Source organism: Lepisosteus platostomus, chromosome 14 (assembly GCF_059453375.1).
Source record: "Lepisosteus platostomus isolate fLepPlt1 chromosome 14, fLepPlt1.hap1, whole genome shotgun sequence".
In the NCBI taxonomy this organism is placed as follows: domain Eukaryota; kingdom Metazoa; phylum Chordata; class Actinopteri; order Semionotiformes; family Lepisosteidae; genus Lepisosteus; species Lepisosteus platostomus.
The window spans coordinates 6,135,548-6,161,827 of record NC_142624.1 but is presented as its reverse complement, the minus strand read 5'-3'; the positions used below and the strand labels follow the sequence as shown (position 1 = coordinate 6,161,827).

The window sequence follows — 26,280 nt, the reverse complement described above, 5'->3', positions numbered from 1 at the left end:
TTCCAAAAATGTCAGATTGGTTTTTAATTTTGTTTTCATAAAACAAATATGCAAACGTTAACAAAACCCATATTTCTGTAGTAAATCAATTTTTTTTCCTGATTTTCACAAAAGAAATGAAAAATCCTGAGATGTTCAATTGGATCAGCATGCCACTGCAGTTTAATACGGGGCAATTCATACTTCCAGATGCCACTGCAAAGCTGTGCTTTCTTCTATCTATTTTTTACATCATTTTAAGAACATTGAAGCAGGCTGCATTTATTTACACAACAGAAAGAATCTGTAAAAAAATAAGAAAATAGCCATTTTTCCTACGATTTTCTCAAGCCAAACATTTGATAGTAGAGCTCTGTTTTTCCTGCACCAGCACCACAGTTGCTTTCACTTCATGTGCTTGTCGACTGAGCAGCGATTAAATGTACATTTTCAGCCATAAAGCTCTGTGGAGATGTGGCGTGCCTGGATACCTCAATCTCACGTCCAGCCCAACTACATTAAGATGATTTTACAAAGCCTTACTACAACATGATCAGACACCACAAAGAGTATCCTGAAATGGGATTTATTGTCATTAAGAAAAAAACGAACTTAAAATCATCCCATCCTACTCCCTAAGCTTCAATACAAGCAGATAATACAGAGGTACGTGACAAACCTACATTTTGTCATTAAAGTACAAAATATTTTGTTTGTAGTATCTTTAAGCCAACCGTTTATGATTGATTCTTGTTGTTAACATGTATGTACATTTTACATAAAAAACTAAATTCCTATTAATCAACTGCTACTTTTGCCATTTGATCTCTAATGACTATTAGGGTACAAAATTAACTGGCACCTGGAAACCAGTCAGTTACTTGTTTTTGTTTGTCAAATTGTGTTGGAAAACTGCTCAGCATGTTAACACTAGGCATAATTAAGCACATGATAAATACTTATAATAGCACTTCATAACCACAGATTGTACTACGACTTTAATTGCATAGTTATAGTATGTTTGAGCAGGGAGTTATCAGAGTTCATTTAAAAGCTGCTTAAGTGTCGTTGAGTGACCAACCAGAAGAGTCCTGAAGTCTAAACTGTCCCTGCATCAACAGGTATGTCCCTTTACAATTTTTGCTACCTGTAAATGTTAGGCCTTGCTTATATTTATGTCTCCAACCCTGGCCCTAGGGAGCCCCAAAGCAGCAATTTTCATTAGTAATCATTAAATCATCAGTTCCTCAAGACCTGAAATAGTGATCAGTTAAACACATCAGCCCCTAAAGACCAATTTCCCTTAACTGAACAAATGAACAATGTACTTGCCCAGCTTATCGATAACGTCCATGTGTCCTTAACCTAAAAACACAAGTGGTTTAGGGTGACCCAGAAGACTAACCGCTCTGCTAATCCATCTGGACGTCTGCTATGGTTGGCGCCATTTCACCTCTTCGGGGAAACTGCACAATCGATCAAAGCCAGGCACAAACCAGGTGGAGAGTGTGGAAAATATTGTTGCTTGACACAGGAAAAGCGACCAAAGGAAGATTTTTTTTAAAAAAAAAACCCAAACACACATCATATGCGTCGACACCTTAACAGATGAGAAGTCACTGCTATCTAAAAACTCCAACGTTGATGGAAAGGGCAACTTCGGGCTTCCTGTTGCGTCCAGAAGGCTTCCTCTCTGGGTAAGGCTCTGCGTTCTGAAAGCTGACCCTCTTCCCACTGCTGTAGAGAGATAACAATGAGCTAAAAAAAGACTGGTGCATCTTTCTTCTAGGATTTGTGCCATTTCATATTTTTTTTAATTATTCCAATCAGTATTTTATCGTCTCAGCCTACATTTACAAGAAGATAAGAAAGGTTACAAATGCGAAGAGGCAGTTCAACACATTCAGTGGGCAAACTGGGAGTCTGCCTACATATCCTCCAATCTCTCCTGTCTGATGTGGCACAGTTATTCAAGGTCCTCATTGGCACTGATAAAACCAACCCAGTGGATGTCTTTGAAATGAAGAGGGCCCACGTGGAAACTATGCGGACGTGCATTTAAAACCGAGAACACAAAGCATGTCGTGACGCAAAGAGTTGTGGGAGTGTGGAACAAGCTACCCAGCCATATTGTGGGGTAGCTGCCACTCAAGATTCCTTCCTGAAAATCCTGGATGAGATGCAGAGATTGATAAGCTACCAACTACCAAACAGCCTGGACAGGCTAAATGACCTCTTCATGTTTGAAAAGCGCATGAAGTTTAGAAAAGCTTAGGAGCACCAAATCACTTAAAAAATATTGTGGGCCTGTTATCGGTGAGGAATACTTGGATATTTGGAAATAGAGTGTCAAAAGACTACAATGGGAGAGGATCAATCATGAAGGAACAGCTATGTTCTTCATCTCAGGCTACAAACCCCTAAAATGTAACAAGGACAGCAATGTAAAATGTAAAGAGTGGAGATCACAGGCTTGAATAACCTACTTCCTCTTGTTTTCCACTTCCTGCCTGAGCTGCTGCTTCCCAATGTCATCTCGAAGCGTGCTGAAGTCTTTATTCTGGTCTATGAGAAGGTTCTGTTACGTGAAAAGACACTTGTTACTTTTAACTACTGTTCTGCACCCTGATGGTCAATGCAGGTTAAAGAAAAAACAGGAACAAATAATTATTATAAAGAACCGCTGATGTGAAACCTATATTAAAATACAAATTAAGCAACCACTCTCTTTCTTGGAATGATCAAGGCGATTTTTAACACAGGTGCCTGAAAGTGCTCAATAATGTGCCTCCACTAAACATTATCAGGCTGCTTTAAGTGCCAATTTCAAGCAGTTAAAAGACAATTTAGTTGAATAACCTCAAAGTAACCTTAATACTTAACTATTGAATATACATATAAAGTATTATGTAAAGCAGGTTTGCTTTCATTAAGTTTTGGAGTTAGCATACTGTACCTCATACATGATTTTTGAATATACATACAAATTAAGTTTTGGAGTTAGCACACAAGTAAAAAACACAGGTAACCTGTTAAAATGATGTGTCACTTAAAAACTATTTCCCAAAATGTTTAGGGTAAAACAATGCAGTTCAAGTAACAGAAATGTTAAAAAATCAACAGTTATTGGAGAACACTTAGAAATATGAAGAATTGTTTAAATTGTAATGCTTTATTGCAATTGCTAGATCTACTGCACTTCCCTAACAAAGACGTGAATTAGGTGACATCATGCTAATTAATGGATGACTGGTCACAAGGTGAATTCTCCCTGCACTAACAGAAACAAAGGTTATCCACCCATCCATTTTCTCACCATTTCTCCTAAGTCAGCCGGAGCCTATCCCAGCAAGCAATGGGCACAAGGCAGGATACACCCTGGGTGGGACACTGTTCCTTCTAAGGGCACGTGGTTCGACAGACGCACGCACACACACACCAAGGGGGAAATTTCACAGGAGCCAGTTAACCCACCAGCACGTCTTTGGACTGTGGGAGGAAACCAGAGCACCTGGAGGAAACCGATGCAAACACGGGGACAACATGCAAACTCCACGCACATGGCACCACAGATCCAGAACTAAACCCAGGGCCCATTATTGTGAGGCAGCAACGCTAACAACCATGCCACAATGCTGCCAGAAAGAAGTGTTATGAGCAGGAATGACAACAGAAAAAAAATTGCTATTGCAGTTTCTAACAAAGAACTGAAAATAGAAGTATAAAAATTAGTACAGCTAAATTACATTACCGATAGCTTTGTCCCTGGACACATTCATAATGCTTCTGGATGAATTTCAAACAGAACATTACCTTGACCCCTATGACATCCCCATCTTTTAGGTGAAAAGGTGCCCCCAGCAAATTCTCTAACTTTTTCTTCTTCTTACGTTTGGATACCTGCTGGCTCTGAAAAAAACAAAACAAGCACCTACTGTAATTTAAGGCGATTGGTGCACAACATGATTTTTTCACTGTGCGTGTGCAGCCTGTGGACTTCGTAAACACTTTCAAACCTTTGTTTCCCCAGAGGTAACCTGTACATTATAAATTGAAAGAATTTGTTTCTGGCCATACAGCTACAAAAGAATGTGCAATAATGAAAGTTTAACTTTGGAAGTTTCAAATACAGTATGTGAAAAGCCACAAAGTCAATCAAAAAGCTCGCAAAGTAACTTAACAGACGTAAGCTGGACGCTGCTGGTTAGAATCACAGATAAAAGCAGCTGAGGCTGGGAAAAGGGAACTTGAATGCTGGGAAAAGAGGTCACTGACAGGAGTCCTGCGTCTGTGCTTCCAAGTTTAAAACAAAAACAGTCGATTTATAGCCCACGAAGTGTCAACTTAACGTGGTGGCTCCACGGAAAATGGAAAAAAAAAAATGAAGAAAATGCTTTATTCTGTGAAACATTTGTCATGCACACCTATGATAGCAAGTTAGTAAGCCTATACAGTCGTCTTATTTACTTTTATACTTAAATATCTTGAATTACTATGAGAGATTAATAGGGTTTTTCTTATAAGGGTTATAGGGTAAAATCTGACTATTGTGATTTTGGGTTTATGTTCTACTCAAAATCCCTAATTTGTCAGTGCCAGATCTAATCTTGACCCATTCTCTGCAGCTTTCTTTCTCCAGACTGACGCACAAAGCTGTCCCAAACCTGTTACTAAGACTTATTCTTCTAGTTTCAAGACCAGTCACCTAGGTCCCAAAGTTTCGACAGCGGTGCTGAGCAGTGATTAGGGGGTGCTGGGGGCTGTTCGTTCTCACCTGAAGCCTCTTTGAAAATAAAGGTCTAAATAAAAAAAAACTGAACAGCAGTAAGATCACAAATGGGAGAAGGTCACTTGGCCTGTTTGGTTATATTTCTCCCAGCCAATACTGGGACCAAAACTCACCATGTGTGAAGCACCCCCTGCATTAAAAGACAATTTTAAAGCACTGGTATGTGTCGATGCCCCGACTGAGGGGATGGAGGCTTCGGTGTGAGGTTAGCAAGAACCCGAAAATGACACAAAAAAGGGGGCAAAAACAATAATAAAAAGGAAAAAGAAAAATGCGTCACTGTACACCCTGACATCCAAACTGGGCCTACCCTATTTTGCGGGGTCCAGTCTGGGGAGGAAAAAGAACCGCTTAGCGCATTGGTGACCAGACTGGACTTAACCGGATTCCAGCCTGGAAGAGCAGGGAGCGCAGGGCCAGCACAAAATCTAAACTCGACGTGCGAAAAAGGTCAGCCAGACACACGACGGGACAGGCAAAAAGAAAAAAGAAAAACGATGGAAAAACAGCAGCCTTACGCCCGAGTACAATCCGGGACTGCCGGTGGACGTGGCCCTGCTCGTCCCTCCCGGAGGGGAGGGTGTCCAGTGTGCTTTTAAAGAGCCCTCACACCTGTGGCTCGTCCCCAGGCAGCCGGAGCAGCTAGGACTACACAGGCTAACACTGAACAAGCCCCCCCCTTGCGTAATGCTATACAATCAAATGGAACAGTGACGCGCGGTTTGGTGTTTTTTTGGGGGGACCCGCACCCACCCGCCGGTTGTGAGAAACGAACCCGGGCCCGCCCGACCCCCCGAGTAAACCCACCCCCGCCCCCATGGGTGCGAGTCAACCCGCGCATCACTACAATGTAGTCTGTGCGAAAAAAACTGGAGCATCAGAGAGAACCCAGGGGGAACAGGAGGAGATCATGCAGACTAGATACAGACAGGCAGGCCTGCATGCATGGAAGGAATCAAATGGATATGGAATTAACAGAGGGGCTCAGGAGCATCTCATCTGCTTTCCGTGCACAGTCTAAATGTGAGAATATTGAGAAGACGGGCTGGCCTAATCTCACAATGTAAGGGACAAAAGCAGTTGACCGACGCATTACAGTGGAAACCAGAACCGCAGGTCTCGTCTTACCCAGCTGGACACCACCATCCACTCGTACTTGTCTGGGAAGTATTTGGCCACTTCCACCTTGTCGAGGGGCAGCGCGTAATGGCTGGCAATGGCCTGGCGCAGCGCCCGGGCTGTGCTCTCCTTGGCCGTGTCCCATACCAGCTCCTCAGCCGGGTAGTATTGGCGCTGGGCCGGCACGCCCATTTGCACTCTCAGAAGCAGCTCCTTAAGACTACCACAGGGCACTGGTTAATAACACTGGCTTTCCGAATACAACCTAACTGTGATGCTATGCAAAACAAACACGTATCATCCAACCACGTTCAAACCTTTTTATCCAATACAGGTTTCCTGGCAAGCAATGGGCGCAAGACAGGGTACACCCTGGACTGGACGCATGCCCATCGCAGGGCAGAGACACAGAATCAGACCTACAGTACACACACCCACACACCAGGGCCAATTTTCCCAGATGATAATTAACCTACTAGCATGTCTTTGGACTGGGGGGGAAAAACCAAAAGCACATGGAGAAAACACCTCATTAACATGGGGGATGAACATGCAAACTCCACACAGAGAGCACCCCAGGTCTAGAATTGAACCCAGAGCACCCAGAATCTCATTTTACAACAGCTTACTTCGGCATGACCACACACTCCTAGTGATACAGTTAAGAAAAATCTTTAGATGAAGGAAAGATCATAATATAAAAGTAAGCTGCATGAATGGAGAAAGCTTAATTTGGTTTTTCAAAAAAATTGTTTCCATCAAGCGAACTCAGTGCTCTATTATTCAATACCACACACTAACAGGTAATTGTTGTGTTCAGGATTTTTATTCTAAATAAAGTATTAGTTTTGCGTTATGCTAGCAACACACAGATGGCCAAGTAACCTGTGAAATACAGGTGCGCCAAAAAAGAAAAAAGAAGGTGCATTTAATTCTTTGTGTTGATCACATCTCTGCAACATCCTGACCAAAAGTGGAAAATAGTGCTGCCTCTCATGAGCTAAAAAAATAGCTGTCTTATTCATAATAAAAATGAAGACATCTTAAAAGTCTCAATTTTACATACAAAACAATGGTATTTACCGGCACGGTAGATTAAAAACAGAACCTAGAAAAGTGGTTAGTTTTCAAGGACAATTTCACAAATATAATTGTGATAATATTCTTGTATACTGAGTACGTGCAAATACACAAATACTCTATAACAATTATTAAGCCTGGGTCTAGACCAACAATTTTATAGCTCTTAGTTTAATGAAAGCAGCTTTTTAAAAATGTTTATAACTTACCCAAGGTTTTCTTCTTTGCAAAGACGCTGGACACAGATTTCAGTCCCACTTCCTAATTTTAAAGTGCTGTTTAATTAAAAAAAGGGAGAGGAAACCTTCAATCAAAGGCTGTTTTAGATTCACCTATGTGTACTTTGCTCCATCTTGGGCTCATATTGTATCGTGCTGGAGGAAAAAAGAAAATATAACCACAAGAAAGGCACTAAATTAGCTTAAAGACTTTATTAAGATACTGGCTGGTCAAGTGGAATGAGGATGACCAGCCAGTATCCCAGAGGATGATGAGAAAACAAAGAATGCCATCTTCCATTTGGATATAAGTGACTTACAGCAACATCAGAAGACGATTTCAGGACGTGTTATTGAAACACGGGACAATCTCTGAAGATGGAAAATAGTGAATTCAGGAACTGTAGGAGGCTAGCATTGAAAGTTTCAATGTGCAAGTTATATTTGCTAGGCAAAATGGCATCAAACTAAATAAGGGCAATAATTATGTGTATTTAAATCACCAGATGAAAACCAGATGCCTTAATTCAAGAGAAAAACAATCTTCCTGCAGCACTGAGCAATAATAAGATAACAATAATAAACTTTATTTATATAGCGCTTCACAGAATGACAACAACAATAAATAAAAAGAACACACAAGATAAAACACAATTACAATACACAGAGGAGACTATGGATGGTGGTACAAAGTAAAATAGGAGTGGAGGGATAAAGAATGGAACCAGTTAAGTAAAGGCTTTTCTGAAGAAGAAGGTTTTGAGTCTGGATTTGAAGGAGTTTAGAGAAGGTGACTCTCGGATATCCTTGGGCAGAGGGTTCCAGAGCTTGGGGGCATAACAGGAGAAGGCCCTGTCACCCATACAATGTAGACAGGCTTGGGGGACAGTTAGGAGACCAGAATTAGAAGAATTAGAAGATGGGAAACTGCCCGTTTCCATAAATAAAAAGCATCTGACTATTGTGCTCTGCCTTTACTATAGTATGGATTATTATTACTACTAACTTATTTGCTTATTACTAATGCTTTCATCCACATTAACTCATATTTGTACCCATTTAGACATCTGCAGATATTCCTGCAGAAAGCTGGCTGACGTATTTGCTCAAGGGTACAACAGCAGTTCTGCCCTGCCTGGGATTTGAACCTGCAAATCTGAACCTTTCAGTTCCGAGTCTAGAACCCTAACCACTGCTTCTCAGTGCCACCTCCATTCCACGGTACTGCTGTGACACGCTTGGAACAATAAAACGAAGAAGGAAGCGATACAGTAGCGTCTTGCAACATTGTACAGCCTATATTAAACTTTACAAAAAAAATGTGGTCTTTTAATCAAACTATGGCCGGTGTTGTGTGTGCACACTATAACATGACCAAGAGCCAAAAAAACACTACAAGAGGAGGGCATTCGACCCTTCTAGATCTTTTGACTTTCTTGTAGTTGACTCATCCAGGTGTTTCCTGAAAAACGCCACTTACTTGATCGGCTGCTGGTTTCCCCTGAGGATCTTGGCTGGTCGTTTGCCTTCCAGCACCCAGACTCGGAGAAATTCGGATGATGGCACACACAGATTCTGGAAGTTTGGCAAGGTCATGACCTGCGACATACCCAAACAAAGCAAGGAAATACAATTTGTGGAACTTATTTCACTTCAGCCACTGGTTTGCAATAGTTTTTGCACACACATCACAGGATCCACATATAAACTAAAAATAAAATGGATGCTACAAGCATGCCGTTTTCTATCATGTGTGTACCTTGAAAAGGTTGGTTAAATGCCAAATTAATAGTTTGCTACCGACCAGACAATTCTTTTGTGCTTTTTTCCACCAGGAAAGTTGAAAAGTGTGCAAAAGGCAAAGTCTAACTGCCATTAAAAAAACAAAGTAACAGTGAGGTCTGTTTGTTTAATGATGTACTTGATAGGCTTGTACCCCCTATAGATCTCCATCAGCTTCAAAGTAAGATATACCTGCATTTTGAGATCTTCCAGGCTGGCTTCTCCTGAGATCTCAACAAGTCCCATAAACTGAAGATGCAATTCCAATGCGTCTACAGACCAAAGAAAATCTCATCACAGTTCTGACCAACACTCCTCAATTAGACCACCATAGATCCCCAAGAGCATAGTTATTCACTCCTGTTCCTAGAGGCCACAATCCACTAGGTTTTAAAGGTAACTTAAAATCCTCAATGAATAACAACCTGGAAACACAATTTAAATTGCTTTCTTATTTAAAAACACTTAATTCACAGCTACAAGCACTTTCAGGATACAGATGTTCTAAAAGTTTCAACAGGAGTTCCTGAAGTGAGTTCTTACCTGCAGTGGAAGTGCCCAATGACAATTCTCCTATTTGCTCCGCAACATGATTTATCTGAGGGTCTTGCTGGCTTAAGGAAATGCTCGGCTCTCCATATAGCCAGACCGGTAACCTCAAGAAGCCCTGCAGCATGGGAGAGGAGGAGAAGGTGACAGGGATTTGGGAATGCTCACTCTTGTTCAGAGTGTGGTGTGACCGAGCCCTACAATCCACAGATTGCCGATTCCACCTAGGCCATTTCGTTAGCCGGCTGCGTTCAGCGTTTCCCGAAATGTGATGCACGGATCATTGAGCAATGCTGAAGCTGGATAGTTGGGGCACTGAACATAGGTAACTAAGACCTACGGGGCACTTGGAAACTGGCAGTGATGCCACTGAGAAACATGCTGGTCACAATTAGTGCCCAACGTATCCATTGTCAAAAGGTGGATCGGTGGCGCAGAACCACAGTACAGGGGTTGTAGCAGTAAGTCAAACAGAGAGAGATTCCAAACAGTCAAGATTTTAAATGAAGAATACCATCGTCTCCCTAAGATCAAGGACATGAAATAGAAAATGGCACTGCTTCATTGTGAAAGAAATTGGGTTTTCATCTTCCTGTGGAATCATCTCAATTACTTTTTCAGAAAGGTCATTGTAACATGTTATAATAGCAAAACTAGGGCCTTACAGAACCACAAGCTTAACTCCTTTTACATTTGATCACTCAGGTGTTCTTAACTATAATGGATCGTGTATTGACTTCATTGAATAACCAGTCCTTAACAGGGGGAATCCTATTCAGAAAAGCATGACAACCTTGTCATATTTAAATGTATACAGAGCTTGATCTGGAGGCCGGTCCAGGCTATGGTCTAAACTTAGGCAGCTTCTAAATAAGTACAAGATGAGTGCAGACCACGGTACTGGAATCCTTATTTAGACTAACAAAGGTATGAGCTACATTCTCATATAGCTGGGCATCAGAATTCATACTTCATGTTGATGTTTAAATGAGTCTTTTGCCACAAAACCCCCTTTTGGTTCTGTATGTAAATATATGCCGCAACACCGAGAGGAACATAATTTATGGGAGGTCTTTTAACTAGGCACTGACTCGCGCTGCAACTTCCTGTGTTACTCGTTTAGAAAAGGACAGGACTAAGCGCTGCTAGAGTGAGGCAGATGAGGAACTTATTTTCCCCAGGGAATTTATCTACCTTCGGTGGGAGGCGGCCCTCTGTGACCACCAAGGTGTCTCCACTTCTGACCTTCAGTTTGGCGAGTGTGGTGTCCTGGAAAAGAGGAGGAAATACACCTGAACACAGGTGGGACAGAGGCCAAGACACCTGTGTGCTTCACAGCCTGTACCGGATTTGCCTTACCCACTAGTACATTGTATGAACACCCTAGTCTTCCTTTCTGTTATTAATTATGGCGACACTTAAAGCAGGGTAAAAAGAGAACGAGTCTTAATTTTTTCAAGTGGCATCTGGAAGAATTAATCATACATGCTGGGCTGAATGTGAAAACTATACATTGCCCCCAAAGCAGTTCGCGTATTCCAAGACATTTTTAAAAAGAACAAACTGTCTGAGCTAACATATTGCTCAAGATTAGTTCACTGAACATGAACAGTCATCAGAATAAACTAAAAAGTGAAAATACTTAATCTCTTTCTCTCCATCTAATGAAGGATGTAAAAACAGCTAAAGAATAAACAGCTACTTCAGCAACCCATGACGTATGTACTCACCTCTTCATTAAGTGGATCACCAATTTCATAGCACCAATCTACCTTTCTGAGGTGCCAACATTCCCCTGCAAAGAATAAGACCATACACACAGGCACATCAAGATCGGTAATTTAGAATAAGTGAAGAGTGCTGAGGCATAAGACATAATTGCAAAAGACATCACACAATCCTTTTAAATCACATAATCTGTTTTTGCATTATAAATACGAAAGTGTCTGTGGAAAAGCTACAGAAGACCTTGTGAAACAAGTCATAATATATTACTACTTTGGCCCTGTGGAGAATTATGTTGAGAAGCCCATATGAAGGCATTCTTAGCCGACTGATATCTTTTGGGAAGAAGAAAACTAAGGGCTAGAAATCGCACACAAAAAAAACAAACTCATTTCAACGCATTTGAATTGCACATCAGAAACAATTTTCTTTTTACCTTCCAGTCCTGCCCTCTTCAACATGAGCTTCAGGCACTGCAATAAGAAGAGTTTATGTCAAGAAAGCTTGGCCAGTTTTTTTCGCCAGTCAAAATGCTGGGAATGGTGAGGTATAGTTTGTGCCCCCTACCTCTTTAACAGTGACTGTGTCCTCAACGATTATCTCCATCTCTGGCCCAGCTGGAGGATCTGTGCCAACAGTGAAGTAGAGAAACAGCTGCAACACAAGCAAGGAGAGCATATCACAGCAACAAGCCCTGGTCAGACTATCCTATCCTCCTTCACACACACACCCCACGTGGACTGGGTAATTTATCTATAATTGTGTCATATATATTTACACTTGTGTAATATGCTTGTGGATTGTGCCATACATCTATACTGTGCGATACATTTTCTTTGTGCACTGTACATTCTGGTTTATTTTGTATTGTGTGCAATTCTCTATACTCCATTTTTATTGCATTTCTTACTGACTGTATTTTTGTATTTTGTACATTGTATAAATGTATTATTGCATTATTAAGTTGTACTGTGCTGTGTGATTGTGCCTAATTGCTGATGCACTGCAAGTTCCCTTACTGGATTAATAAAGTATGTATCTATTTAGCTATGTAGCTATCACAGGGGTACGGTGCTGCCAGGTGTGTTCTTTGGCCATTAAAAGAGAAGCTTTTTAATTAAACATCTTAAAAATCAACATTCTGTATCTAATGTTAAGAACTCTGATCTTCACACCTGACTGCACAGGCTTATTTAAATCGCCCTCTTTTCAATATCTTTATTAGGAAGATCCTGAAGTCTTACTCTAGTGTGAAACTACATAAAAGGAAAACAATTGAAAACATCCCCAAGAGACACCTACCCTAGTTTATACTGCGTCCAACAACTGCCACATTGACTAGCACCAAGTGTTTTTTCGCTAATTTATTCGGGTGATTAATAGTTTCTTTGAAGTATGTATCATTTGATGTTATTAATTTTCCCCACTTTCAATTCTATTTTAACAAAATCATTGGGGTTCAATACCAGGGGACGGAGTTGTGTTGGACATTACCACATTGTTCGGCACTTTTGTTTAACTGAAATTATTTGCAGTGCCTCAGACAAAATTATATCCCTTTTAAAGTCACTGCTGTTCCAGCAGTTTAAAAAGCTTAAACTCTTAAATTTGTAATGTTTTATGCTAAATGTGGTGAAATCTGAATAGCAGTGCCCAATATTGTTTTTACATGGACAGCTTTTTTTAACTGAACTATAAAAGGTTCTGTTAAAATTTCTCTGGTCTTGTTGCAAAAGAGCATCCTATTCTCTGTTAATATTCCTCCAGAATCTAAGTGTTAAAAACTTAAATCAAGCCCTCCTTGGGCTCAAGAAAATGGCTTACTTTTCGTTATCTTTAGCCATCTGGGCTATGTAAATCTTTCAAATTATTTCAGATTCTGCAAGCTTTGTATTCAATGTGTCTGGGGAGACCCACCTGTTGTGGTCCAGGTGCTGGGCCTGGGCAAAGGGACAAAGTGCTCATCAGTTTCACCCCTGCCTCACGGATACTCATATCCTCCCGCACTGTGGGGACAACAGAACAGCATGCGACACATCACAACAATCGCCATTTTCTCCATTTTCTAACCGATTTATGCAATACAAGGTACAGGGGGAGCCAGAACCTATCCAGACAAGCAATAGGCACAAGGCAGGATACACCCTGGACAGGACACACAGACACACTCACACCAGGGACAATTTTCCCAGGAGCCAATTCATCTACCTGTGCGTCTTTGGACTGTGGGAGGAAACCAGAGCACCAGGAGGAAACCCACATGAACATGGGTAGAACATACAAACTCCACACAGACAGCACCACAGGTTCGGAACAGAACCTGAGGCTACAGCACTGCGATTTTCAGCTACTTTAATTCTGTGCCGCTTCTCAGCCTGTTGCAACCATAGTAGTTCAGGTGGGGAGCTGCGTCAAGCATGCGTAGGCTGCAAAGGAACAAGTAATAGGTTTATTCCATGCTGAAAAAAAGAAGAAAGAGAACAAAGTTTTGGCCGTGGAGCCTTATTCAGGTGTGACCTGGTGCTAGGCAGGTGCTAGGCGGGTCCCAGGACATCCGAACCCTCAATGCTGGGCGAGGAGGAAAGGGCAGTACCATTCGGGCTTGGTTGGGTCAGGTCTCGGGTATAGGCCGGGTTCAGGCTTCATTTTCATGCCCGTGCAGAACTCAACTCAGAAGCAAGAGTGAGCCCACTGATGGGGCACACTGTTTTCTTAGTATTTGCTGTGGCACTGTGGCTAAGGATCTGCGCCTGTGGCTGGAAGGTTGCTGGTTCAAATTCCACAGGTGGAAGAGGAATCCTACTCCGTTGGGCCCCTGAGCAAGACCCTTAACCCCAACTGCTCCAGGGGCGCCGTATAAATGACTGACCCTTCGCTCCGATCCCAAGCTTCTCTCTCCTCGCCTGTGTGTCTCATGGAGAGCAAGCCGTGGTATGTGAAGAGACAAATTCCTAATGCAAGAAATCGTATATGGCCAATAAAGTGATCTTAGCTGTGCAGGCATACCTGGGGGCAGGAGTTTGCCGCTGTTGTCAGCCTGTCTCAGGCAGCACTCGCTTCCTGGAGAGAAGAGGAAGCAGTTTTTGAGGAAAGGTGAACAAAACAACAAGGCGCACACTCTCAGATGGATAACGAAGGTCAGACGGCATGTGTTCTGAAAATGCTGCGATCATAAAACTGTTTTTCATGTAGAGGTCACAGTCACTTTGACGGGCAATCTGGTGCGAGGCAAAAATCAAAACTAACTATACTGTAGATCAGACTTACATCACTCTGTGGCGATTGTATGCCCAAAAGCATTGCTACAATGCAACACTGCCAATGTTGGAAAACTAAAAACCTGGTTTTGGTCGTCTAAAGAATTTCATTTGAACCGAGATTTGGGTTTGAATTTTTGGAATATGTTTCAGTTTTAATTACTGAAGCTGAAATAAATGTGCTATCATGCAGATCCCCCTTCCTGCTAGGAAATCCACATCCAAACATACTTTTAAGGGTTTTGCACCTTATTTTGAACTGAACAAAGAGCCAGTAATAACGTGCTCTGTTTGCAAATCACTCACCTTGCCGCTCCTGAGAACGGACTACATTTATTCATTCACCAAAATTACAGTGTGTCAGCACTGGGATTCTGTACACAATTTTCAAGCAGTGGGTTTGTGACTTACGTCAGACTTGACATTATTTCAATAAATAATCACTACTTTCACAGTCACATTGACAGAAAAGGGTTCTTGTGTTTGTTCATTACCAAAGAATTGTGAATTGTGTATTATTCTTTAATTGTACTAAATCAGATTTACCAATGTTAAACAAGTGATATTGTCTACTGCTGAGGCACCCTGTGCTGTCTTCACAGATGTTTTCTCCAGTCTTACCTAATAATTGGTCCTGTAAACACAGCTCCTCCATGGCCTTCAGTTTAACCTCTGACAGCAGCTTCAACACAAAGCCAAATATGACTTTACAAATTGAGAATTACGCTCCCTCCATCTCTCATAAGCAAATAATTCACCAACTACTTATCACCTATAAAACTACACCACAGAACGCTTAGCAAAGTATTAAGTAAAGCAAAATATTTCTTTACCTAGCGTTCTGTACAACTGCATCATTCACTGTTTATTTCTAATCATACAGCCCAATTCAAAGGCACATCTTCATTTTATTAAGAGTTAAACAGAATGAATAAACAGATCAGATCATGTTGCTCAGCACTCCTATGAACATGTAAGAAAGATGATGATAATAATAATAAGCAGATAATCCTGAAATGTCTAAATGGCTAGGTGGCTCTTATTTTTCATAGGTACATGTATTATAAATAAGAGGAAGGCATTAGGCCATCTTTCTCATGTGGTTGACTCAATTCACCAATCTTGTCTAGTCATTTCTTGAAGTCATGAAAGCATAAAAAAAAATGGAAGCCATTTCGCCCGTCTTTCTCCTTCGGTCAAAATGCCAGAGTGAACGTCAAAGGCTATCCTACCATTCCGCTAACCGTCTTCTACGTCCAGGACCTAGAGACCTAAAAGACACATACTGCGCCAAACGTCACATCTCGAACGCGAGGCAAGACAAGATGGCGTACACTTTCAAAAGGGGAGTTAAGTACAATATTGTTTTTGGGGGAAACTGCTAATTCACTGTTGCCAAGGGAAACTGTAACTCCCATGAAGGGAAGCTCACCATGTCTCCCGAGGCTGGGACCTTAACTGCTTTGCCATCCCCCTCTCCTGCTGCTTCTCCTGTCCAGGGAGCCACCTGCAGCCACCTGCACTCTGAGGGGGTCGTCACGGCGACTATGTCCCCATTAAGAGTGAACTGGCTGCGGACAAAAAAAAAATTTCTTATGACAGGAAGCAGCTTTTCTCAGTCGGACGGAACCTTGCCTAGTGGGGTCCAAAAGAAATCCCGCTTTTAACACAGGGCTGACCGTAAATGAGAATGATCCATAGCCGATGAGAGATGATGCTCAGTGGCAGCAGTCAAGGCAGAGAGCATACATTATTATTGCTCCGCATAAACTGAATTAAAATACACTGCTTAGTTGCAGGCAAGATGCAGATTTATCAATGCAATTTAAACTGCATATTGCAAGACATAGAAGATTGATTATTATTCCTTTATGGTTACCAGTATAGCGACAGGGACACAGTACTGTCAAAAAGGCTCCATACTTTGGATGAGATGTAAAATCAAGGTCCTAACTCTCTGTGATAATTAAAAATCCCAGAGAGTTCCTCAAAAAGAGTACAGGTGTTAACCTTGTGTCCTGGCTAAATTTCCTGCTGGTCTTTACCAATCACGGCCTCCTAATAGTACCCATCTATGAACTGGCTTCAATATTCTGTTCTCCTCCCCACTGATAGCTGATGTTTGAAGAGCGAACTGGCGCACCATCACCCAGGTGGGGGCTGCACATTGGTGGTGGTAGTGGGATTCCCCATTACCTGTAAAGCGCTTTGAGTGGAGTGTCCAGAAAAGCACTATATAAAGTGTAAGCAAGTATTATTGAATCAGCCTGTTACTTGTCACCATCAGCCGGTGTCACAGCAGTTGATGGAAGATGAAGAACAGATACTGCCAAGAGGCCATTTGGCCCATGAAGCCCTTTTGGTCATTAGCAGTTAACTGAACAATCCAGCTGTTTTGCAACACTGGATTAGAAACGAAAGGTAGTGTGAGAGGAAGGGGGGTTCAAACCTCAAGTCCAAGGCCTGGGGCTCCAGCACCAGGATGGAGTCTCCGTCCCTCAGGGCCAGCTCTTTAATGGTCTTGTGCATGTCTGCCGGTGGAAACACCCTCCAGCCTGAGCCATGAGTGCCAAGCCCCTTCTCTTCCTGGCACAGCAGGAGCTCCTCTTTACCCAGGGCCTGGCGCACTGCTCCCAGCTCGAGGCCCCCAGAGAAGCCCTGGGGTGCCTCTGATAGCCCAGGGTCCTCACCACCAACAGAGGGCCGCACCAGGTTCAGCAGCACCGGTTCCCAGTCCGCACCGGTCTGGACATTCACGCCACCCACCTGGGGAAGACAGGGGAACAGCCCGTTTCCAAAACGCAGAATTCCTTGAGGGCTTTTATGGGGTGGAGTGGTGGCACAAAGTGGGCGGAGGGGTGGTACTGTGGGCTAAGGAAGGTTGCCAGTTCAAATCCCGCAGCCGACAGAGGAATCCTACAGCGTCGGGCCTCTGAGCCAGGCCTTTAACCACAGCTGCTCCAGGGGCGCTGTATAAATAGCTGACCCTGCGCTATGACCCCAAGCTTCTCTCTCCTTGTCTGTGTGTCTCATGGAGAGCAAGCTGGGGTATGAGAAAAGACAAATTCCCAATGCAAGGTATTGTATACGGCCAATAAAGTGATCTTATCTTATCTTAGACACCTTGGGGTTATATTTTAAAAACAATCGTTGCACATTTATAAGAAACATCGTTCACAAGATTAGCAATTGGATCATTTAAAAAGTGGCGCAGTGGTCACCATTACTGCCTTAAGGGCTGGGGCTCTGGTTCAATTCCAGTAGTGGGGTGCTGTCCGCATGGAGTTTGTATGCTTTCCTCATGTTCCACGTCAGTCTCTTCCAGGTGCTCTGGTTTCCTTCCACAGTCCAAACGCATACTGGTAGGTTAACTGGCTTCTGGAAAATTGGCCCTGGTGTGAGTGTGTGTTTGTGTCCGTCTGCCCTGTAATGAACTGGCGTCCTGCCCAGGCTGTATCCTGCCTTGTGCCTGTTGCTTGCTGGGATAGGCTGCAGCTTCAATGAATGGCTTGAAAATGGATGAATGGATCATTCAAAACACAGCAAGATCCTTGGGTCAGCAAGGTACTAGCAATTATGCATTTCTCCTCACTGTAACCTTTTTTAAATTCTCTAATCACTATTTGTCTTGGAAAGCATTCATCCTGGTCAAAAAAGAAATACGTCACATTATGGAAATAAGGGTAACAGGGATATTAACAAATGAAAAACAAAATCAAGCCAGATGAGCCAGTAATAAACTAAATCTCCTATTGCTCTTACCTCTTGCCCATTCCACACAAACAGATCCATCCCATCTGTGATACCAGAGCTGTACAGAGACTGCTGGTCATCTGTAAAAGAACAACGTCAAGCTGTTTCCCCAGAAAAAAAGCAAACTTTTAGACAGAAAATGTTTTACTGAAGAAGGTAAAAATAAGTCACTGTGATCACCCTGCTAAACAAAAATCTTTGAATTATTGTGCAGCTGTCCTAACCAGACTTAAAAGCATTGCTGTTGGATTCAAAGAGCCCAAAGGAACAGTCAAAGAGCCCATAGGGAAAATAAAGACAAAATACTTCATACTGAATCTTTAAATCTGCCAGGAGAACAGATTAGTATTTTCACAAAAGGTTAACATTTGTAACTCAAACCAACTTTTGTTTTTATTTTGTCATGTTACAGAAATATTGAAGTAGGTGTATGACATGGCAAGTGACACCAAGTTCAATGTTCGAAAATCAAAGTTTCAAGAGAAATAACCGACAAAAGCATTATGAGTTCAGGTCAAACGAGTACAATGGAGAATGGCGTTGCTGAGAATTCAGTTTATCAAAATTTAATTAAAATGTAATTCCTAAAGTTAGAAAATCCCCAATGATATCCTACCAACGGTGCTAAATGAAATGAGGGACATTGCTTATACGCCATTAACAAAACTCAATGTAGAAACCAAGAGATTCAAGCCTGAAGTGTCCGTTCATCAAGCCAAGCTTTCTTGTATGCATACATGGAACCACAATAAGGACCATAGTAGTTTTAGTAGTTCAAGGGGGATATGGCTCTACACAGCTTATATATACATGTTTCCCTACACCGTACCCCTCCTGTCTTTGAGGTAGCTCTCTTAAGAAACACCAGGACTCAGAAAGCATTTAAAAACATTCCTTTCTTATCAGGGAGTTTAGAATAAACATTTTCCATCAGGGAGTTCAGTACAGAAGATGGGAGTTCAGTACAGGGAGAGAGAAGCATATGTGCTGAAGCAAGTGTGAAGGCTAGAGTTTAGCGTGTGAATTCAGCAGGAGCCTGTGGGGATCCAAAGTAATAAAGATAAAGGATGAGTGTTTAGATTTAGGTAATGTAATTAGTGGACTACCACAGGCAACAGTAATAGGACACCTGCTCTTCTTAAGATTGAACTATACTACCTAGCCTTATACAATCATATATTATTGACACTGTACATTTATCAATTTTACCAGATGATACCAGAACAGGTTAATTAACAAATACTGAAAAGCGTTTTACACAACCAATTATTTGTTATATGCTAATAGATCATTTTCCTCCTCCTCAGGACTTGAAAGTAAGAATGTAAATCAAGGAATATTTTATTTTTTTCAATGCTTTAAGTTAAAGAAATTTCCAGTACGGACCAGCTTCTCCGTTTAAGACAAGATAGTGAGGCAACCAGATTAAATTATTCAAAACCCACAAAGGCATTAGCAAAGTCAGCTGCAAATGAACTTCTGCAGGATCAACAGTGACAAGAACTCAAGGGGACAATAAAAAAAAAAAACTACTTTGAACGGTAATTTAAATTAAAAACAGGAGGCATCTTTTTATACAAAGGGTTGTCAGTGTCTGGAACAAACTACACATCCATTGTGTTAAAGATGACACCTTGGTTTCTATCAAGATGTGTTTAGGCGAGATCCTCCCATCAATAAACTACTCACAAACTGGCTTCCTCTTGTTTGAAGCCTCCATGTTCTTAAAATGTAAGAATACTAGTGTAGTGACTGACAGAGAGAAATCTCTTCTATTCTTATTCTGATCTTAAGAATTGTCAAACTCGGAGGAGTCTGCATTTCTACAGTACATACCTGATCAGGTTTATCATTAGTCTAAGTTGACTCTTACCTATTAGGGTGTCATACAGATGAAGGCCTGCTGGTAAACTCTTAACAACTGTAAGAGCCATGTCTCCTTCCCAGGAATGCACCTGAAATGCAAGAGAAAACAAGAATGAGGCAATGCATCTGAATGAATACACCTTCTCATTAAACTTACTGTATAAGGCTCACACAGATTCTCTAGAATGACTTGGACACAAAATAAGACTGCAATATGCTATGAGTTCAAGGAAGTGCATTCTATAAATTATTTAAAACACTATTAGTTTTTTTTATTTTGTAGAGAACCGAGTAGAAATCAATTTCTTTTTGTTTTTTGCAGATAATAATTGCAACAAATATTAGCACTGTGAGAAACTCATTGTCAATTGCACATTCCCTTTTGTTAAACAGAACAAAATCATCCCAGCTTTAGGTAGCAAAGATCTTCTTTTATATCAATTATATCCAGTTACTCAAATTAAGACAAAGTGGGTAGCTGTTCTATTACACCTTCAACAACCCCAATTATTAGTCTCATGGGAGAATTCACTGTGTTATGATCCTACAGTACATTCTGTAAGGACTCTTTTTTCTTAAATATGCAAGTTTTTGGGAAGTACCTAAAATAAAAATGAGTAAAGATTTCCAACCTTAATTCTTTTGTAAACTATCCCTATTCATCCCAGATTTACATGTATACAGTATAAGAGTTTGTGCACCCTGCCAGTTCATGGTCTAACCTAAGCAGTGTCCGAGCAACTGGCAACTCTGAGACACCCTGCTGCCTTAACATTTCACATAGAGGACCACCTGGTAGCAAACATCACAGTGCTGGGGCCCTGGATTCAATTCTGGTCCTGAGGGTCTATCTGTGTGGAATTTGTATGTTCTCCCTGAGTTTGTGTGGGTTTTCTCCTTGTGCTCAGGTTTCCTCCCATAGTCCTAAAACATACTGGTAGGTTAGATGGCTTCTGTGTGTTTGCGTCTGTTAATGCCGTGAGATAGACTGGCGTCCTGTCCAGGGTGTACCCTGCCTTACGCTCACTCTTGCCGGAAGAGTCTCCAGAACCCCCACAACCCTGAATTGGATGAAGTGGTTAGGAATCGGGCGGATGAATGAATCTTACCTGGTAGATGGCCTGTCGAAGGTCCCCCACAGTCTTGCGCCGGTCGAAAGCCAACGGCAGCACGCTGTCCTGAGGCGACGAACTCGGGTGCAAAGCCCCGTTTTCCACCTTGTAGTGTGGGGCCAGATGCAGACGCACCTCAATGGTGTTGCTGGACTCTTCAAACTCTGACCTATAGAGAGAACTATGCAAGTTCATATCACACTCTTCACCGCACAGTAATGACGGTCTATGTCCCAACACCTCTTGCAGCCATTCTTTTAAATACGATTGCACTGAACATATTAAATGCATAAACATAAAAAAATATGACAAATTATATTTTGTGCAAAGAGGTTCTGAAGCCTTGCAGGTTACAGCACTGTCAGGCTATAGTATTTAAATACACTTTAATGCCCTGGTTTGAGCGCGTGCATGTTTGTGTCAGTGTGTGCTCTGCGACGGACAGGCGTTCCACCCAGGGAGTATCCTGCCTTGCACCCGTTGCTTGCTGGGATAGGGTGGATGAAGCAGTTATGGAATGTATGGATGGAAACGAGGTAAAATTGCATTATGCAACAAACAGTTATCTAGTATACTTCGAAGTGGAACTCATTGCTTTCTTTAACAGCTCTCCACACACCAGCCCAGGAGCAGGGAGTATTATAGAGGAGGTTCTTAAAAGCCCTTTTAGTCACGTTCTCATGGCAACAGCTGCTACCTCATCCGCTGCAGTTTCTTGTTTTCTTCCTCAGTTTCTTGAAGCAAATGGACTGGAACTTTGTATCTTGGGTTCTTTCTGGCTGTGGAAAATACAAACCCCAGTGTAAATCGACCTCAGTTACAAAATCTGTAGAGCTCCCAAGGACCAAAAAACGTTTTTTCTACCTCTACTGCTGGAACAAATTTAGCACAGGTGTACAATGTTAGGCCATACCTTCCGCAGGCCTCCGGAGCTCGGCTTTCCTGTAGAACAGCATGTAGGCACTCTCCTTGCCCTGAAACTGCTTTTCAATGTCCTGCTCTCTGATGGGCTGCACAGAGGTGTCGTTCAGGTCGAACCAGTGGTGCTCATCACCCGGTACCGGCACCTCTGTCCTTTCCGGTGTAACCGGGTCAGCCTTCTGGCTCGGTTCTACAGCCTCCAGTCCATTGGGCTTGAGTTGAACTTGGGTGCCATTTGAAACCAACAAAAATACATCCGCATGGCTCTGGAGAAACTGGAATAGAAATGGGAGTCACAGTAAGAGATGGGCATTTGTAACACCAGAGGCTGTATTCATAAAACATTTTTATTAACAGAGATCTGGGTTTGGAGTATTATGCCACTTAAAAACATAAGATCAGGTTCTGAAATCCAAAGATGGAAATCGCTACTGTGATGCGGTGCAAGGATGTGGTTTGTGAGGCTTTCCCTATGATTCTTGTCTGGGTTTTTTTTAAGCTGCCCCCTGCCCAAGATGGCGGGGTGCAGATCACAGGCAATTTAACAAGGCCCAGCCATCACTGGAACAGGATCAACTGCACATCCTGCTCCAGACAGGATAAACAGAGCGCCGAGCAGAAAAGAAGAGTGTTGACAAGGAGCCAATTCCAAGAAGGAACATTGTCAGATCACCCCACCGTCATCCAACACAGACCACATCTGTCCCTCCTTGGACGGTTTGCTGAGGACCGTTATTTTTGTATGAGGAGTACTTAATACAGCAAATTCTCCTTTGGCCATCTGCACTAAAATGGTTCTCCTTATAAAACCCTTACATAAAGCTCAATGAATATGGTACACTTATCACCTAGTGAGCACCAGCAGAGATAAAAGAACAATTGACTCCAGCTGTTATGTGGTTCTTTTGAAGAGGGCTTTTTTCTTTTCCAGAAGTTGCGTTTACATTCAATTTAAAAGTCCACTTCCTGTGGATATAAAATGCCACTCCAACCAGTTCATCAACAATGATTTTTGTGGTTATATTGTATCTTTATGCCTGCATATAGAAGCTGTAACTTTTTTTTGTCCCCGAGCCTAAAGTGAATTTGCACTTATTAAATAAAACAATACATTTTCAGCTCAGCTGTTTCCAAAAGAATACTGTACATCCCTACTATCAATGTACCTTAACGAGAGCAGGCAGAATAGAATAGGCATCGGTCCAATGAATTGGAAAAATGAATTATAGGCTATTGAAAAAAATCCTTTCAGAAATTAATTAAAAGCCTTCCTCCAAGTCTCAGAACTCTGGTTTCATAATCAAAGTTCGAAAACAAAGGCACACCTTTCCGATTGGTCCGTGCTGTTTGCGAAATTTTTTGTTCCAGGACACCCCAATTTTATCTAGTAGCTTTTGGCCCAACTGGTCGACAAGGATGGTCTTTGATTCTTCCTGCAGAGAATAACAAAAATCTTCAAGAACACAGCGACCGTGAGAGTACATTGGAACTGGAGGAAGAAGAAAATAAATGTTATTCTGGCATCTTGATGCAGCACGGGAAAAAAAATGGAAATAAGTGCTACTGGTTTGATTTCCTGCAGAGGGGAAGACTACCAGGCAAGCAACTGATGGATTCCCTTCCCACACAGGGATACATTCAGTTTAGCCATAATGAGAATTCAGGAAAGGTGGTCATAGAGGTTCAGGCCTAGTGATAGCATAACACAGCAGTAGTTCAGGTGGGTAGCTGCGTCAGCATGCGTAGGCTGCAAAGGAACAAGTAATAGGTTTATTTCATGCTGAAAAAAAGACGAAAGAAAACAAGTTTCGGCCGTGGAGCCTTCTTCAGGTGTAAGCGTGTGTGCCCTCACACCTCAGATGTGGACAGATGTGGTGTGAGGGGGTAGGCTTATCCACTCAGACCCCAGTGGGTATTTTCAACAATGTCAGGGTCAGAAAACACCTAGCCTCCGCCTCTGAATCTCTTACATGGGACAATGATGAAATCACACTACCGAGCAGCGTTCCCGACCACAAAAAGCAGAAAATGCACCCATCAGATCCTAACATACAAAATTTCAGAAATGCTAAAGTCCGAAAATGAGCTGGTTTTCTTTGCTTTGGCGCATTTTAGCCAGCAGACATGAGCCACGCAGTGAGCCCTGTTGAAAAACGTTTCTGCACAGGGGACTCCAGAGTGGAGCACCGGATGAGCTTGTGTATTTTAGGCACGGCTACTTCAAGGCGTGGCGATGAGACTAGCATGGGGCTCAAAGCAGCAGCTATAGTGCCATGGTTTAAAACGACAGAGGGCACAACACTGAGTGCACCACAGAAAAGACGTACAAAAATAAAGAAGAGAAAAATAACTTAAAAATATCCCATCAGTTAATGTATACTCAAGAGAGGCTAAAAAGGACAGAGCAGAACAGGCCCTTCTTCCTCAAGCACAAACGGGAACACAGACTGCTCTGGGAAGGCCTAAGGAGCTGAGCTGTACTGTACAGTCAGTGGGACAGTGCAAAGCAGTACTGACCTGAGACAATATGGCTTTCAGCACCGCCAGCGGGTCCTCTACTTCCAGCTCAGAATCAGGAGCTTTCACGTCTTTTTTTGGCAATTTTGGCTTGGCTTCTTCTTCCTGAACCTGCCACCAGCGGCAACAACAACAACAACAAAAAAAAAAGACGATGGGCCGACAATTAGCTTCCTTTTTAAAACTGAAGCCATCTTGCGGTTGAAATGATTAGGCGGGCTTAGCCAAAATACAGTTTTCACAGTGGCAACATATTTTCCCAGCAAAAAATAAAGGGCAGGTTTTTTTTTAAAAACTGCAGGCGATTCTTTGAAAATGGTAAGCGTAGGATATTCTCACTGCTCTTGTCAAGCTGTCAACAGGGTAGAAATAATAAAGTTTCTTCATGAGCACTTCCTCAAGACCCTGGGTCTTGTCATTTTTTAGTTAAACTGTCTGTTTTTGCTAGCAAGTTTCTTTTATTCCTCATTACCCAAATTTTCACGATGTCATTATTGCTGTTGTTATTATTATAAGTTTGCATTCAATTTTTCAAACTTCCCATATCATCTGCCTAGAGCCTACAGCAAAAAAACGTTCTCTAGACAGCCGTTTTCCTGCTTTTTGACATTATAACCTAGCAGATAATATATACTGTATTTGTTAAAACTCTGAAGTGGTTATTATAGAGGGCAATGCAAAGTTTATGTTTATCAATGATTTTATTTTGTATAGCTTTAACAAAAAACAAACAAGTTCCACACATTTTAGCATACTGAATTATGTACACCTCCCTGTATGATTAATATCAACTGCTTGAGTAACAATACAATCATCTTTAAAATCGGTCATGAATTCTTCCTGTTTTGACAATTTTCAATACAGTAACTTCACTGCACAAGTACTCCAAACTACAGAACCAGTAGGGTGTTCCAAACCCGGGTCCTGTTGAACTGCTGCCTCTTCTGCGTTTTGCTCCAGCTGAGATCTCAATCCCAGATTAAGTGATTTTCATTTACTTATCGAGGCCGGTTTCAAAAGTGAATTCACTTAACTTTCTGAATGAATATTGATACACTGTCACTCCCTCCTGTGCCTGTCAGACATCGATCACTTATAAGTGACTGTTTAGTCAGAAATAAGATTAAGTGGAAAAGAGACTAATTAAAAGTCCGTAAGCTGATGTTTGAGGGCTCGAAATGAGAAAATTAAACATCTAAACAAGCAAGCAAATGAAAGTACTGGAAATCACTGGTGAACAGTTAACCCAAGGTGGAACAAAAACTAATGATCCCTCATAACCTGAGCTGGGGACCACTGTTCCAATGTATCCGTGCAAAAACACAGAGTCAACAGTAGCTTTGATGGACAACTGAAATCTGATGTAACACGCCTGAAAGAATTAGAGTAGAGCAAAGCATGAACAAAACGAAACTGCACTTCAACAGGATGGCCCTTTCGCAATAATGAAGAAAGCATCATCTTAAAACAAAGCTGTTGTGCCGGACAGTCATCCCTGTCATTGAAATGATTTCTAAACTCACCGAGGTGTCTGTAAAGAAAGGAAAACTTGGGGAACCGAGATAATTTTGCCACAAGGATGGCGGGTAGGAATTGGGCAATATGTTCCCTTT

At 41.9% G+C, this 26,280-nt stretch overlaps 1 protein-coding gene across 1 annotated transcript in view; it reads right to left on the bottom strand.

Moving 5' to 3' along the window:
• Nucleotides 1-26,280, bottom strand: part of usp40 (ubiquitin specific peptidase 40) — a 34,628-nt gene continuing 8,348 nt past the window's right edge. The window contains exons 8-31 of the mRNA XM_088606721.1: nucleotides 24,668-24,778; nucleotides 23,476-23,583; nucleotides 22,143-22,425; nucleotides 21,927-22,008; nucleotides 21,227-21,398; nucleotides 20,125-20,206; nucleotides 18,261-18,331; nucleotides 16,948-17,264; nucleotides 15,931-16,069; nucleotides 15,120-15,180; nucleotides 14,248-14,301; nucleotides 13,159-13,247; nucleotides 11,809-11,895; nucleotides 11,678-11,714; nucleotides 11,247-11,311; nucleotides 10,711-10,785; nucleotides 9,511-9,634; nucleotides 9,160-9,239; nucleotides 8,666-8,784; nucleotides 7,177-7,242; nucleotides 5,897-6,107; nucleotides 3,793-3,888; nucleotides 2,466-2,557; nucleotides 1-1,716 (exon numbers count right to left, since the gene is read on the bottom strand). Coding sequence (XP_088462847.1) covers nucleotides 1,602-1,716; nucleotides 2,466-2,557; nucleotides 3,793-3,888; nucleotides 5,897-6,107; nucleotides 7,177-7,242; nucleotides 8,666-8,784; nucleotides 9,160-9,239; nucleotides 9,511-9,634; nucleotides 10,711-10,785; nucleotides 11,247-11,311; nucleotides 11,678-11,714; nucleotides 11,809-11,895; nucleotides 13,159-13,247; nucleotides 14,248-14,301; nucleotides 15,120-15,180; nucleotides 15,931-16,069; nucleotides 16,948-17,264; nucleotides 18,261-18,331; nucleotides 20,125-20,206; nucleotides 21,227-21,398; nucleotides 21,927-22,008; nucleotides 22,143-22,425; nucleotides 23,476-23,583; nucleotides 24,668-24,778 — 2,736 coding nt within the window. The 3' untranslated portion in view covers nucleotides 1-1,601. The remainder of the gene's footprint in view (nucleotides 1,717-2,465; nucleotides 2,558-3,792; nucleotides 3,889-5,896; nucleotides 6,108-7,176; nucleotides 7,243-8,665; nucleotides 8,785-9,159; nucleotides 9,240-9,510; nucleotides 9,635-10,710; nucleotides 10,786-11,246; nucleotides 11,312-11,677; nucleotides 11,715-11,808; nucleotides 11,896-13,158; nucleotides 13,248-14,247; nucleotides 14,302-15,119; nucleotides 15,181-15,930; nucleotides 16,070-16,947; nucleotides 17,265-18,260; nucleotides 18,332-20,124; nucleotides 20,207-21,226; nucleotides 21,399-21,926; nucleotides 22,009-22,142; nucleotides 22,426-23,475; nucleotides 23,584-24,667; nucleotides 24,779-26,280) is intronic.